This window comes from Pseudophryne corroboree, chromosome 12, assembly GCF_028390025.1.
Source record: "Pseudophryne corroboree isolate aPseCor3 chromosome 12, aPseCor3.hap2, whole genome shotgun sequence".
Classification (NCBI taxonomy): Eukaryota; Metazoa; Chordata; class Amphibia; order Anura; family Myobatrachidae; genus Pseudophryne; species Pseudophryne corroboree.
The window spans coordinates 158567830-158583496 of NC_086455.1; the positions used below are offsets into that span (position 1 = coordinate 158567830).

The 15667-nt window shown below is 49.6% G+C and overlaps 1 protein-coding gene across 2 annotated transcripts in view; it reads right to left on the reverse strand.

Moving 5' to 3' along the window:
• Positions 1-305: 305 nt before the first annotated feature.
• SEL1L (SEL1L adaptor subunit of SYVN1 ubiquitin ligase) overlaps positions 306-15667 on the reverse strand; it is a 30956-nt gene continuing 15594 nt past the window's right edge. Inside the window, exons 11-21 of one of the 2 annotated variants that reach the window (XM_063948226.1) lie at positions 15366-15422; positions 13679-13747; positions 10600-10677; positions 8659-8721; positions 8320-8407; positions 7269-7417; positions 5809-5974; positions 4794-4868; positions 3512-3684; positions 2603-2731; positions 306-1347 (exon numbers count right to left, since the gene is read on the reverse strand). In XM_063948226.1, the coding sequence (XP_063804296.1) occupies positions 1117-1347; positions 2603-2731; positions 3512-3684; positions 4794-4868; positions 5809-5974; positions 7269-7417; positions 8320-8407; positions 8659-8721; positions 10600-10677; positions 13679-13747; positions 15366-15422 (1278 nt within the window). In that variant the 3' untranslated portion in view covers positions 306-1116. Of the gene's footprint in view, positions 1348-2602; positions 2732-3511; positions 3685-4778; positions 4869-5808; positions 5975-7268; positions 7418-8319; positions 8408-8658; positions 8722-10599; positions 10678-13678; positions 13748-15365; positions 15423-15667 lie in introns of both variants that reach the window. The other variant, XM_063948225.1, reaches the window with a different exon arrangement.

The window sequence follows — 15667 nt, forward strand, 5'->3', positions numbered from 1 at the left end:
TAAAGTCTGCCTGACAACGTCTTCGCTCACAAGTTACGGACTGGTAAAGCAAGGATTACATTGTGTTTTTAAATGAAAACCTGAGGGTTACAACACAGTGATGTTTTCCCCGCAGGACAGTTCTGTGTTTTATGCATTACAGACCTATTCTGTAAATGCTGCATAGTGTCTGTGCTTTGATGGTGAACGGTCTTGTTTTGCACGTTAGTACAGAGTGTGCGGCTGTAATAAATACCTGTCCTGTGGAACAAGGTGATAGGACTGTGCCCTCTGCCCACCGGCTGGGAGATATGACAGGATACAGATTCCTTTTACGGATTTTATTACTTAAATAAAACTCACAAGCCTGGTCATAATTTACAGCCCCTGCTAAGCCCTGCACTTATCATTAAGAAACACAGCAGCACTTCCCAGTCACTAGGCTGCGGGAACTTCAGCATGTGTACTGCAGGTAGCGATGGGCACACAGCAAACATCTGACATAGTCCACAAGCCAGCAGTTACCGGAACAATACAGAGTCCTTAGTGCATCAAAACGTTCGCTCAGGTGCCAGGAAGAAAGACAACTGTAATGGGGGGGGGGGGGGGGGCGGGCTCTACAAAATAATAATGAAACAATGAAGACGCTGCTATTGGCGAACAAGGTGTTGCTGAGATAACGGAGGGTCCAGGACAATTTGTAGGAGCAAATAATACCCGTACGCCAGGTCAAACACGTCACCAGTCAGGCCACGTTAACCAGAGGCAGGCCGGCAGCAGAACGGCTGTGTGGTCAGGTGGATGACGACAAACTGTTGGCGCTTTTACAGAAGCCCGGAGTTTACGATAAAATAATAAGCTCTCTCAGAATATTTCTTCAGTAAAGTTTTTTGCCCTCTTGGTTGCTGGAAGTCTTTAATAAATAGTGGCGATCCCGGCGGACTGTGCTCCGCTGCTTAAAATAGATTTCTTTATACAGCGTAGAACAACCAAAATAAATGAGAGGTGGCAAAACCCAGAAGGAATCTTGTTTCGCTTCAGAGATCCGTCAGTGTTGCCAAGTGGTTGCATATGTCCAGACCCTACGCCGAAACGAGCCACCGCCATGACAGTCTGTGGTAACGTGAAACAATGTTCTCACTGTGGTTGCTGAGCTTCCTGAGGCTGCTGGGGTTGGTCTTGTTGTGCGGGGGCAGGGTCTTGCGGTGGTCTCGGCACAGGCGTTGGGGGTCTTGGCACTACCTGCGGCTGCCGTTGCCGATATGCAATGACTGTCCCAAGCAGCAAGGCGATGATAGTCATGAGGTACAAGTCCCACTCTGGCCCCAGTAACTGGTCCATATCTACGTGCAAGAGCATCTCCTTCACCTGACAGGGGAAACAGCAATGAATCATGGGAGACCAAGCATGGAAGAGCACAGTTTGGACTAGACAGTGTACAAAGGCTACTATAGCCCATATATAGGCTATGCATTCATTACTGTAGGTCTGTAGTGTAGCAGGCAACCTCCACATAAGCAGCAAACGCACAGCAGGGTTCCAGCGCATGCACAAAGTACCGAACATCTGTACGGTGCGGCATGTGCTGCTACTACAACTCGAGCTGAATTAGGCCTACTGTCAGACTGGGGAATTAAACCAAAAAATAAATAAAACACCGTCCCTGTGGTCTTAGAACGTTGACACTGGGACAATAGTGGTCATTCCGAGTTGATCGCTCGCTAGCTGTTTTTAGCAGCCGTGCAAACGCTATGCCGCCTCCCACTGGGAGTGTATTTTAGCTTAGCAGAAGTGCGAACGAAAGGATCGCAGAGCGGCTACAAAAAAAAATTGTGCAGTTTCAGAGTAGCTCCAGACCTACTCAGCGCTTGCGATCACTTCAGACTGTTCAGTTCCGGATTTGACGTCACAAACACGCCCTGCGTTCTCCCAGCCACGCCTGCGTTTTTCCTGGCACGCCTGCGTTTTTCCTGGCACGCCTGCGTTTTTTCGAACACTCCCTGAAAACGGTCAGTTGACACCCAGAAACGCCCACTTCATGTCAATCACTCTGCGGCCAGCAGTGCGACTGAAAAGCTTCGCTAGACCTTGTGTAAAAATACATCGGCCGTTGTGAAAGCACGTCGCGCGTGCGCACTGCGCAGCATACGTAGAAGTGCCAGATTTTTACTTAATTGCAGCGCAGCGAACATTTTTAGCTAGCGATCAACTCGGAATGACCCCCAATGTCTATTCACTATAAAGCACAGGAACAGCCAGTGAGATGCAGTCCAGCCATGTTCACCAGTGACTTAAAATGTGATGCCTCCCATCTGGCAGTACAAGGAGGCATCTACCACCTTGTGTCTCCTTTCACAAAATGAGGCAGTTTCAAACAAAGTTGAAACGGATATTACCCGTTATAACATTCTGTGGTTTCATTTAGTCCAAGAATCGGGATAGAGGTTTATTCAGCAGTAACGGATTGACTGACCACTCACTGATCCCATTTAAGATTACACAGACCTTGGAAAATACAACTGAAGGGGTCAAAGAATTGACTAATGGTCTAAAATCGCTTCCCCAAACTAAATATACTGTAAACGAAACCCCAACAATCAATAGCATTGACTTGTAAACTTACATTCATCTCTCGGAGGTACTGCAGCGAGTACAGGATGCCCAGTTTACACAGTGCCAGAAACACGGGAACCTGGGCATCCGGGCTGGCCTCAGACGCCATATCGTAGAATCGCTTGGCCAAATGGATGTCCTGTGAGGTCACAAATGATACAGAGAGATTTCTTACGGATTGTGCTAAAATGTACAAAACCAAGAAAAGTTAGCAATTGGGCAAAACCATATTGCACTGCAGGTGGGCAGATGTAACATGTGCAGAGAGATTTAGATGTGGGTGGGTTATACTGTTTCTGTACAGGGTAAATACTGGCTGCTTTATTTTTACACTACAATTCAGATTTCAGTTGGAACACACTCCACCCAAATCTAACTCTCTCTGCACATGTTGCATCTGCCCCACCTGAATAGCAATATGGTTTTGCCCATTAATGTGCTTTTTTGGTTTGCTAGCAAACCTGAAAAAACCCCTAAAACCATGAACTACACAGGAAGACAAGATCCTACATACTTACTAATCAAACATACAAGCTGGACCTTAGATGAGTTTACCACCACACGAACAGGTGTCTCAAACCACCTGTATGGTAAGATTGTATTGTGGTGTCCACTCTCCTCGCTGCTCAGCACTGTAATCGATTCTACGGGTCTGCAGACCCATGCTTCCATTATAGTGGTACCAAGCACATTACATTGTGGGCCTTTTTTCAAGTGGACGCTACTGCGTTCAGAACAGCACATGTGCAGTAGCAAATTACTGCTCAGCTGCGCAAGCATCGGCATTGCGTCCACCTATATATCAGTCCCTGTGCCAGGTAAGCCATATGCTGGAAATAACGGTCTGCGGACCCGTAAAATTGTTTCCTTGTAGGCAGTGGAGCAAAGTCCTACTGACCACGGACTGGCCAGAACTCACCTGCTTGATGCCCAGGCCCTTTTCATGCATGTATGCTAGGTTAAACATGGCTTGGGCGCTGTGCTGCTGTTCAGAGGCCAGGCGGTAGTGGATAAATGCCGTCTCATAATCTACCTCCGTTCCGTAGCCGTAGAAATGATAATCCCCCAACTTCAGCCGAGCCACCGTGTATCCTACAAGATAGGAAGCAGTCACTACAGGAAGGTGGCTAGCAGAAGACACCATGGGGTAAATTTACTAAGGTGGGAGATTTTTAGAACGGGTGATGTTGCCCATAGCAACCAATCAGATTCTACTTAACATTTGTCTAGCTGCTTCTAGAAGATAATAGATACAATCTGATTGGTTGCTATGGGCAACATCACCAGTTCTAAAAATCTCCCACCTTAGTAAATTTACCCCCCATGTAAAGACGTTTATCACTGGACAGACTCTCTGAAACCTGTATTTCTGAATTATACCCTTAATTACTGGCCCAGTCACTTCGATTAATTCCCATGTACGTATTAAAGGCTCTCTTTGTAACTTGGTCATTCAGGAGGACGGAACTCAGACCTGTCACTGATGGAAGATAGACTTATTGATGGATGGCAAGCAAGCTGAAGAGACCGGCAACATGAATATTGGCTTGCAGATGAATATTGGAGAGTCCGACATCATGCTTCTTATTCAGTAACCCATGAACCTTTTTTTTAAAAAGGGACAGTTACCAGCGATTATCAAGGGCACAAACCCATTGAAGAAGAACATCAATGGTTTTTGCACCCTTGATGGACATCAGCGCAGAAGACAGTGTCAGACAGCGGACCATTTCCAAAAGGGGGTGGGGCTTTGGGGGTAGGCCAATCTGGGAAAAGACAATTTAAATAAAATATTGCGGGCTCTCGGCATTGATAGCAAAGAAGTATCGGATCTCCACCATCTATGGCAAAGCCATTGACCAGCGGTGACAAACCATAGCTGGTCGATGGCCATCAGTATAGAGAGCGTCTGCTCTAATCCTCAGTACTAACCGGGAGCGGGTATAAAAGGGTATATCTGGATCTGCACAGGTCTCCTTGCTGCCTTATTAGCCAAAATGACATAAATAATGGATCCTTATTGTCTATTCAGTCTGAAAGCATCATCAGCTTTTACAGTCTCTTCTGCAAAACAATTCTCCAATGTACTGTCTTTACACAAAACACCTTTCGCACAGTTCCGACTTTAGGGCGTGTCTGTCACATTTTAGTGAAGGTGAATAGACGTATTTGCAATAAGCCTGTACCTCTAGAGAACCAACCTTGTGCGGCTGCCCGGTTCCAGTGCAGGAGAGCTCTTGGGAAAGTCTCGTTCTCACCAAACAGACTGGCTTCTTCTGCGGAGAGACAGAGGGCAAGTAATACACAAGAAGAAAGGAAGAGACTGCTGTACTAGGTGCTCCATACTGCAGTCTGGGCACACCATGTATACCTCTGTGCGGCCAGTGCTTTTCTAGGGGGTCAATCCGAGTTGATCGCTCGCTGACGTTTTTCGCAGCGCAGCGAACAGGTTACTACTGCGCATGTGTATGCACCGCAATGTACACGCGCATCGTACGGGTACAAAGCAGATCGTTGCTGGCCTTGTTTTACGAAGAATCCATTTGCACAGCCGATCGCAAGGAGAATGACAGGAAGAGGGCATTTATGGGTGTCAACTGACCGTTTTCAGGGAGTGGTTGGAAAAACGTTTGTAGGGCGGGTGTCCGAAGTCAATTCCGGGACCAAAAAGACTGAAGTGATCGCAAGGGCTGAGTAAGTCCGGAGCTGCTCAGAAACTGCAAAAAACTTTTTTGGCCCGCTTGGCTGCACACGCGTTCGCACACTTGCAAAGCGAAAATACACTCCCCCCGTGGGCGGCGACTATGCGTTTGCACGGCTGTTAAAAAGTAGCTAGCGAGCGTTCAACTCGGAATGAGGGCCCATGTGCAGCGTAAAGATAAACCTCTATCACTACACACATCTACTATGCACAATAACATAACTTTGCCACAAATCACACATTGGGATAACAGTACACAGTGACACATAGCTGTTCACCCACTGCAGGAACCTTCTACTGATATAACTGCAATGAGACCTCAGGAGTTCCTGGCTGCTGGGTATACAGGGAACGGCTCACCGTACACAACTGCCCCCTGCTGGGGACTGGACATCACAGAGTATAACACTGGAAGATTTGCTTTATGCTACGTTTCCTATGCGAAGCTGTAGGCTGTGCTAGTTTAGCCTTGTTGCGGCCAGGCCTCTTGTGCTATTGTTGGGACAGTTTCTTACGCTGGTCCAGGATGAAGGCCGCGTTGCTCTGCGACACCTCATAGCCCTGTTCAGCCAATAACAGGTACTGCACGACGGCTGTGTTGGAGTTCCCATTCTTGTAGCTGTTATACGCATTCATCAACCTCTCCGACCAGCGGCCGCGCTCACACACGTTCTTAAACAGCTGGTCGTGTAAAAAGAAAAAACAAATTATAACAAGTTTTCCTACTGAATATAATTACTTGCAACGTGGTCATTTCTGTCACCAGATGCAATAACAAGATGTGAGTGGCCATTTGGTGTAGTGTAACCTCCAATATACTCCCCAGCTATGCTATGTATATTACTAATGTTCTCCTGGCCTCAGCTGGAGCTTCCATTTCCCAACAGCAATAAGAACAGAAGGAGACTTAGTACAGAACTGAAGAGCTGTCTTTACAGTCTAGTTAATTAATGTAATATTTGAAGGTTATTGCATGTCACAACGGAAAACGCACATAAGAGAGAGGTGGCCATCTTTGTTATGAGAATTCAGCCAATCAACTTGCTAGAAATCGCAAATTGCATTGCAGAAATATTGGTCACGACGTAAAATGGCTGCCTCCACACATGTAGGCGATGACGACTAAAACTACTACCTCACCTACTGCAGGGGTAGCACTACACATCCCAGCATACACTGCTACAGTTTTGCTGTAAGGGCATACTAAACCGTGGCAGGGCATATGTGGTTCCACAGCAGCCAGAATACCACACGTTACTTACCCCGGAACATACTACGTAACTGTCACCAAGTCTGTGATTGGTCTACTTCCACCAGAGGGGCTTTGTGGTTGGTGACTAGTGTGACCTCCCTACCCAGTGTGTAAATATATAAAAAAGAATTTCTGTAGCCGGTTTTACTGCCAAATACCAGTTATTTACTAGAACAGAGGTAAGGGGGCCCTGCTCACAGCCTAACAAACTATACAGCATCACACCAAACTAATAAATCTGGACAGCTTTGTTACTGGTATGGCCCTAGTGGTGAAGTGACCTGCACGCCTCCTGTACTAGCCAACTAGACCCAGAATATCATAGTTTTGAGTTTTCCCATCAGGCCTAGACCATTGTTTTACTGCCTCTAGCTTATCTATCTGAGGCTTGACGTGGCCCAACTATTTGGCCTTGGCCACCGCACACTAGGCTGGATTTGCCGTTGACCCTGCTGCTCTAAAGGATTGTAAGACAGCCTCCCCCTTTGGTCAGATCTGACTCCCAATCCTGGGAATATATTACAATGTGGCCTGAATGTGCAGCAGAATATAACTCTGAGCCCAATGGGAGTGACAGAGGCAGTCTCCAGCTACATTGCCCAAGTGACAAGACTCTGCCAATATAGGCTACTGGCTGGGTTTTCCACCCCAGGCATGACGTACACATTGAAATGCAGCACAGTATTCCCGGGTCTGCTAAATATACATTACACACACACGTACTTCTACTGCAGTCTGGCAGGATCGCAGGACTCCGGTGCCAGTGGCGTGCATCTGAGCCAGATTGTAGAATGCCAAAATGTGACCCCCTTGGGACGCCAGGTTAAAATACTTCAGAGCTTGTTTATAATCTCTCTTTACTCCGACACCATCTGCAAAGTAAACGCAAAGTAAGATGTAACCACCAACCCTGACCCAACTGGTGACCACGTCCCATCCTCCCCACCAACCAGCATCCCGTCCCCATTCTCCATCAGCCCCACCACAAACCAGCATCTCTTTCCCATTACCCGTGCCTCCAACTGTTTCCCTGACCCCCTCCAACCAACATCCCCTATCAATAACCAGCGAAATTTTCCATTATCCATGGCTCCAACCATTTCCCTGACCCCCTCCAACCAACATCCCCTATCAATAACCAGCGTCATTTTCCCCATTATCCATGGCTCCAACCATTTCCCTGCCGTCCTCCAATCGGCATCCCATCCTCCGTGCCTATCAGCTCCGCCACAAACCAGCATCTCTTCCTAATTACCCCTGCCTTCAACCATAACTCTGACTCCCTCCAACTAATGTCCCCCCACCCATTCCCCCATCAGCCCCACCACAAACTAGCATCTCTTTTCTAATTACCCCTGCCTCCAACAGTTTTTTGACCACTTCCAATCAACATTCCCCACCCATTACCCATCAGCCCCACCACAAACTTAGCCATTACCACTGCCTGAAACCATTTCCCTGACCGCCTCAGACCAATGCCCTCCTCTACATTCCCCATCACTAACCAGTGTCCCTTAAACATTACCCCTGCCACCAACTGTTACCCATTACCATCACCCTTTCCCATCCACCAGTGTCACTTCCCTATTTCTGCCACCAACCAATGATGACTCCACATCATCCATAAACCCTGAAAACAATCCCATCACCAGATCAACCCTCGACCAACTCTAACCCCAAACTGTCCAGCATGAGCTCAGAAGACCCTCTTCCCGGAAATCCGTCATGCTGGCCACGTAACCTGTGTCATGTATATCCCACCAGCGGAACTCACTGTAATACATGGAGCCCAGCTGGAGCTGCCCGTCCACCCAGCCCTGCTCAGCGGCTTTCTGGAAATACTTCAGCGCCAGGTCGTAGTTCTGCGGAGGAGAAGAGCAGACAGGGTAAGCAGCTGCTCTCACTATGGGAGGCTGGATAAATGTATTTCAGCTTCTAGGTGTTCAGCAGAGCCGCTTGTGGGAACAGGACATTGCCCTAAATGATTGCTGTATGTTCACTGTGACGGCCGAGCTTATCTATCCCTCAATAACGTAACCGACCGAAGATATACAATGAAGAAGCAGCATTGTGTGATGACTGAGGGAGTGGATGGAAGAGAAAGACTACTCACCACAGGGACTCCTCTGCCGTACAGGTACGCCATGCCCAGACCACTCTGACCAACGGGGTTTCCCTGTCAGTGAGGAGACACAATGAATACTGTGATAGACGTTATGGTCAGACACTGCCACCTAGTGTTCGGTGCTTCATAAGCACTGGCTTCAATGAAATGTCTACACACCAGCTCATATCCATTCTCTACTGAATATAAGCGGCAAGCTCTCAATCCTACTGTTTCTATTTCATTTTTGTTGTATATTCAATTAAGTTGTTATACTGTACATAATATAATAATGCCTTCTATAGATTCAATTGCTCCTGTGGAAAAGACAGCAGTTTGCCATGACTCTCTGGTGGAAAGGCTGACAGGCAGTCTGCAGACACATCGTACACACAGGTGGGAGACATGGGGGTAACGGTTATACGGGTGGGGGAGACTGCAGGTACATGCCGCACACAGAAGAGATACACAGATGGTGGACATGGGGTAGCTGGTACACAGGTAGGGGACATGGGGTAGCTGGTACACAGGTAGGGGACATGGGGTAGCTGGTACACAGATGGGGGACATGGGGTAGCTGGTACACAGGTGGGGGACATGGGGTAGCTGGTACACAGGTGGGGGACATGGGGTAGCTGGTACACAGGTGGGGGACATGGGTGTAACTGGTACAGGCTGTCGGGGAGGCTGCAGGCACAAGCCGCACACAGAAGAGATACACAGAGATGGGGGACATGGGGTAGCTGGTACACAGGTGGGGGACATGGGGTAGCTGGTACACAGGTGGGGGACATGGGGTAGCTGGTACACAGGTGGGGGACATGGGGTAGCTGGTACACAGGTGGGGGACATGGGGTAGCTGGTACACAGGTGGGGGACATGGGGTAGCTGGTACACAGGTGGGGGACATGGGTGTAACTGGTACAGGCTGTCGGGGAGGCTGCAGGCACAAGCCGCACACAGAAGAGATACACAGAGATGGGGGACATGGGGTAGCTGGTACACAGGTGGGGGACATGGGGTAGCTGGTACACAGGTGGGGGACATGGGGTAGCTGGTACACAGGTGGGGGACATGGGGTAGCTGGTACACAGGTAGGGGACATGGGGTAGCTGGTACACAAGTAGGGGACATGGGGTAGCTGGTACACAGGTGGGGGACATGGGGTAGCTGGTACACAGGTGGGGGACATGGGGTAGCTGGTACACAGGTAGGGGACATGGGGTAGCTGGTACACAGGTAGGGGACATGGGGTAGCTGGTACACAGATGGGGGACATGGGGTAGCTGGTACACAGGTGGGGGACATGGGGTAGCTGGTACACAGGTGGGGGACATGGGGTAGCTGGTACACAGGTAGGGGACATGGGGTAGCTGGTACACAAGTAGGGGAAATGGGGTAGCTGGTACACAGATGGGGGACATGGGGTAGCTGGTACACAGGTGGGGGACATGGGTGTAACTGGTACAGGCTGTCGGGGGGGTTGCAGGCACATGCTGCACACAGTCAGGTACACACAGGTGGGGGACACGAGAATAATTACTTTCTTGTGATAATTATTGGTTGGGGAAAAGGATAAATCGAGGGCAGGGTGACAGACACTGAACTAATTGGCGGTCACTAGACAGGTGAAGTTTGTATAATCAGTGACAGCGTTCCAGGGTTTTCTTATGAAACTGCTGGATGTGAACATGGCTGCTGACTTTGTCATCCTGCCACCCTGGAAATAAGTGCAGTCAAGTGCCTCTGATAATCTGTGCAAGCTCCATCGCACTACTGTGCCTATTACACTCTGTATTGTAATATGGTACACAGCTGTGCAATGTAAATTACTAAGAGCCACGACTAATCCAGCCAGAGGTAATCCAGCTCAGACTGCCACCAACATCCAGGATTATGCAGAACACACACACACACACACACACACCTGTCCCGTAGACACACACATACCATATCTGCAGCTTTCTTGAAGTACTGTAGAGCGGTTTCATTGCTCTGCAACACGGTGTCGCTGCCCTCGGAATACATCTGAAAAACAAGAAATATAAAATACGAGACTCTTATACACAGGAACTGCTGCCTAACAACCTCATATCTGTGTTATGTATACATGGGGGGGGGGGGGGGGGGGACAATGAGAGACCCTTATATACAGGAACTGCTGCCTATCAGACTCATATCTGCGGTATGTATACATGGGGGGAGGGGGACAATGTGAAACCCTTATATACAGTAACTGCTGCCTAACAACCTGACGTCTGTGTTATGTATACACGGGGGGGGGGGGGGGGGGACAATGCGAGACCCTTATATACAGGAACTGCTGCCTATCAGCCTCATATCTGCGGTATGTATACACGGGGGGAGGGGGACAATGTGAGACCCTTATATACAGGAACTGCTGCCTATCAGACTCATATCTGCGTTGTGTATACACAGGGGGAAGGGGGACAGTGCGAGACCCTTATATACAGGAACTGCTGCCTAACAACCTCATATCTGTGTTATGTATACATGGGGGGGGGAGACAATGAGAAACCCTTATGTACAGGAACTGCTGCCTATCAGCCTCACATCTGCGGTATGTATACATGGGGGGGGGGGGGGGGGGGCAATGTGAGACCCTTACATACAGGAACTGCTGCCTATCAGACTCATATCTGCGGTATGTATACATGGAGGGAGGGGGGACAATGTGAGACCCTAATGTACAGGAACTGCTGCCTAACAACCTGACGTCTGCGTTATGTATACACAGGGGAGGGGGGACAATGCGAGACCCTTATATACAGGAACTGCTGCCTATCAGCCTCATATCTGCGTTATGTATACACAGGGGAGGGGGGACAGTGCGAGACCCTTATACACACGAACTGCTGCCTATCAGCCTTATATCTGCGGTATGTATACATGGGGGGAGGGGGACAATCGAGACCCTTATATACAGGAACTGCTGCCTATCAGACTCATATCTGCGTTGTGTATACACAGGGGGGAGGGGGACAGTGCGAGACCCTTATACACAGGAACTGCTGCCTAACAACCTCATATCTGTGTTATGTATACATGGGGGGGGAGACAATGAGAGACCCTTATATACAGGAGCTGCTGCCTATCAGCCTCATATCTGCGGTGTGTATACATGGGGGGGGGGGGGGGGCAGGCAATGCGAGACCCTTACATACAGGAACTGCTGCCCATCAGACTCACATCTGCGGTATGTATACATGGGGGGAGGGGGGACAATGTGAGACCCTAATATACAGGAACTGCTGCCTAACAACCTGACGTCTGCGTTATGTATACACAGGGGAGGGGGGACAATGCGAGACCCTTATATACAGGAACTGCTGCCTATCAGCCTCATATCTGCGTTATGTATACACAGGGGAGGGTGACAGTGCGAGACCCTTATACACAGGAACTGCTGCCTAACAACCTCATATCTGTGTTATGTATACATGGGGGGGGGAGACAATGAGAGACCCTTATATACAGGAACTGCTGCCTATCAGCCTCATATCTGCGGTATGTATACATGGGGGGAGGGGGACAATGTGAGACCCTTATATACAGGAACTGCTGCCTAACAACCTGACGTCTGCGTTATGTATACACAGGGAAGAGGGACAGTGCGAGACCCTTATACACAGGAACTGCTGCCTAACAACCTCATATCTGTGTTATGTATACATGGGGGGGGGAGACAATGAGAGACCCTTATATACAGGAACTGCTGCCTATCAGCCTCATATCTGCGGTATGTATACATGGGGGGAGGGGGACAATGTGAGACCCTTATATACAGGAACTGCTGCCTAACAACCTGACGTCTGCGTTATGTATACACAGGGAAGAGGGACAGTGCGAGACCCTTATACACAGGAACTGCTGCCTATCAGCCTTATATCTGTGGTATGTATACATGGGGGGAGGGGGACAATCGAGACCCTTATACACAGGAACTGCTGCCTAACAACCTGACGTCTGCGTTATGTATACACAGGGGAGGGGGGACAATCGAGACCCTTATATACAGGAACTGCTGCCTATCAGCCTCATATCTGCGTTGTGTATACACAGGGGAGGGGGGACAATCGAGACCCTTATATACAGGAACTGCTGCCTAACAACCTGACGTCTGCGTTATGTATACAAAGGGGAGGGGGGACTATGCGAGACCCTTATATACAGGAACTGCTGCCTATCAGCCTCATATCTGCGTTATGTATACACAGGGGAGGGGGGACAATGCGAGACCCTTATATACAGGAACTGCTGCCTATCAGCCTCATATCTGCGTTGTGTATACACAGGGGAGGGGGACAATGCGAGACCCTTATACACAGGAACTGCTGCCTATCAGCCTTATATCTGTGTTATGTATACACGGGGGAGGGGGACAATGCGAGACCCTTATATACAGTAACTGCTGCCCATCAGCCTCATATCTGCGTTTTGTATAAAATAGGTTATCTATATATAATATATAGTATATCGCAAAGGCTTTTAGACGGATGTGTATCGCGTGACCGCATACCGACGCCGGCATCCTGGCAGTGGACACCCACAAGTGGGAATAGTCCCTGTTGGTCGGCATGCCGACTGTTGGGATTGTGAGGGTGCGGGATGTAGGAGGTGGTCATGTGACCGGCGGTCACATAACTACATCCCTTTTAGACAATTATTACGACTATTAGTGTCGTCACTGATCAGTAATGTGATCGCTGATCTGCAAAGCGATATATAATGCAGCGCACATGACATAAATATAGAGGTGAAAACACAAGGCAGGGAGGAGCTGTCCATGAGAGCTTACAATCTATCGGGAAACAGTCAGCGTTTAAACATAAGGCTGGAGACTGGAGATCAGTGAGTGTAGTAGGGTAAGCTCTGGTAACGATGAGTACACTTGCGGTAAGAGACGGATGATGCATGCTGCTGGGTGCAGACATTTGGCTCACTTCCCACGGTTACCCTCACATTTTCCTGGGAATGGCTGCGTTACATACTTAGAAAAGAACCGTACCTTTCCCAGGAACGCCATGGCGTGAGAGTTCCCAGCATTGGCCGCTTGATTGAAGTATTCGAAAGCTCTCTGGTGGGAAAAAATAGCTGCACATTAAACAAATAAACTACATTTCTAAAAGCTGGAAAACAGGACAAGGAGTGCAGCCAATCATAGCCCATCCCTGGACAAGGAGTGCAACCAACCATAGCCCGTCCCTGAACAAGGAGTGCAGCCAACCATAGCCCGTCCCTGGACAAGGAGTGCAGCCAACCATAGCCCATCCCTGGACAAGGAGTGCAGCCAACCATAGCCCATCCCTGGACAAGGAGTGCAGCCAACCATAGCCCATCCCTGGACAAGGAGTGCAGCCAATCATAGCCCATCCCTGGACAAGGAGTGCAGCCAACCATAGCCCATCCCTGGACAAGGAGTGCAGCCAACCATAGCCCATCCCTGGACAAGTAGTGCAGCCAACCATAGCCCATCCCTGGACAAGTAGTGCAGCCAATCATAGCCCATCCCTGGACAAGGAGTGCAGCCAACCATAGCCCATCCCTGGACAAGGAGTGCAGCCAACCATAGCCCATCCCTGGACAAGGAGTGCAGCCAACCATAGCCCATCCCTGGACAAGGAGTGCAGCCAACCATAGCCCATCCCTGGACAAGGAGTGCAGCCAACCATAGCCCATCCCTGGACAAGGAGTGCAGCCAACCATAGCCCATCCCTGGACAAGGAGTGCAGCCAACCATAGCCCATCCCTGGACAAGGAGTGCAGCCAACCATAGCCCATCCCTGGACAAGGAGTGCAGCAACCATAGCCCATCCCTGGACAAGGAGTGCAGCCAATCATAGCCCATCTCTGGACAAGGAGTGCAACCAACCATAGCCCGTCCCTGGACAAGGAGTGCAACCAACCATAGCCCGTCCCTGAACAAGGAGTGCAGCCAACCATAGCCCGTCCCTGGACAAGGAGTGCAGCCAACCATAGCCCATCCCTGGACAAGGAGTGCAGCCAATCATAGCCCATCCCTGGACAAGGAGTGCAGCCAACCATAGCCCATCCCTGGACAAGGAGTGCAGCCAATCATAGCCCATCCCTGGACAAGGAGTGCAGCCAACCATAGCCCATCCCTGGACAAGGCGTGCAGCCAACCATAGCCCATCCCTGGACAAGGAGTGCAGCCAATCATAGCCCATCCCTGGACAAGGAGTGCAGCCAACCATAGCCCATCCCTGGACAAGGAGTGCAGCCAACCATAGCCCATCCCTGGACAAGGAGTGCAGCCAACCATAGCCCATCCCTGGACAAGGAGTGCAGCCAACCATAGCCCATCTCTGGACAAGGAGTGCAACCAACCATAGCCCATCCCTGGACAAGGAGTGCAGCCAACCATAGCCCATCCCTGGACAAGGAGTGCAGCCAACCATAGCCCATCCCTGGACAAGAAGTGCAGCCAATCATAGCCTATCCCTGGACAAGGAGTGCAGCCAACCATAGCCCATCCCTGGAGTGGATGCCCATCCCTGGTACAGGGATGGGCATGCACTCCAGCAGTATACAGAAAGAAATGAACACCTTGTAGGTTGCTATGGGTTATAGCACGATTTCAAATCAACTTCCATTACTCTACACCAAACACTGATTATAACACGGGGACAGCCCCATTCTATTCACACAAAATGCAATGAAGTTTCTCACCCTACCTGGTGATTTTGCTCCACTCCACGTCCCCCGTGTAGGTGTAGCTGCCCCAGTCCTACCTGCGGGGAGAAGATCACATTAATAACTGGCCGCGGATTGCTGGTTATCAGTGCTTGGAGGAGCGGGCGCATTTAGCGAGACTGATCGGAGGGCAACAGAAGTAATGAAGTTTGCCCGCAGCGTGCCACGTAAAGCCGGTATCTGCTTGGACAGCGGTTATATAGTTGCAGGCATAACGGAGCTTCATGGATCTCTACTGCATCCATCACACAAACGATCAGCTGCGGACAAGCATAAGGGTTCC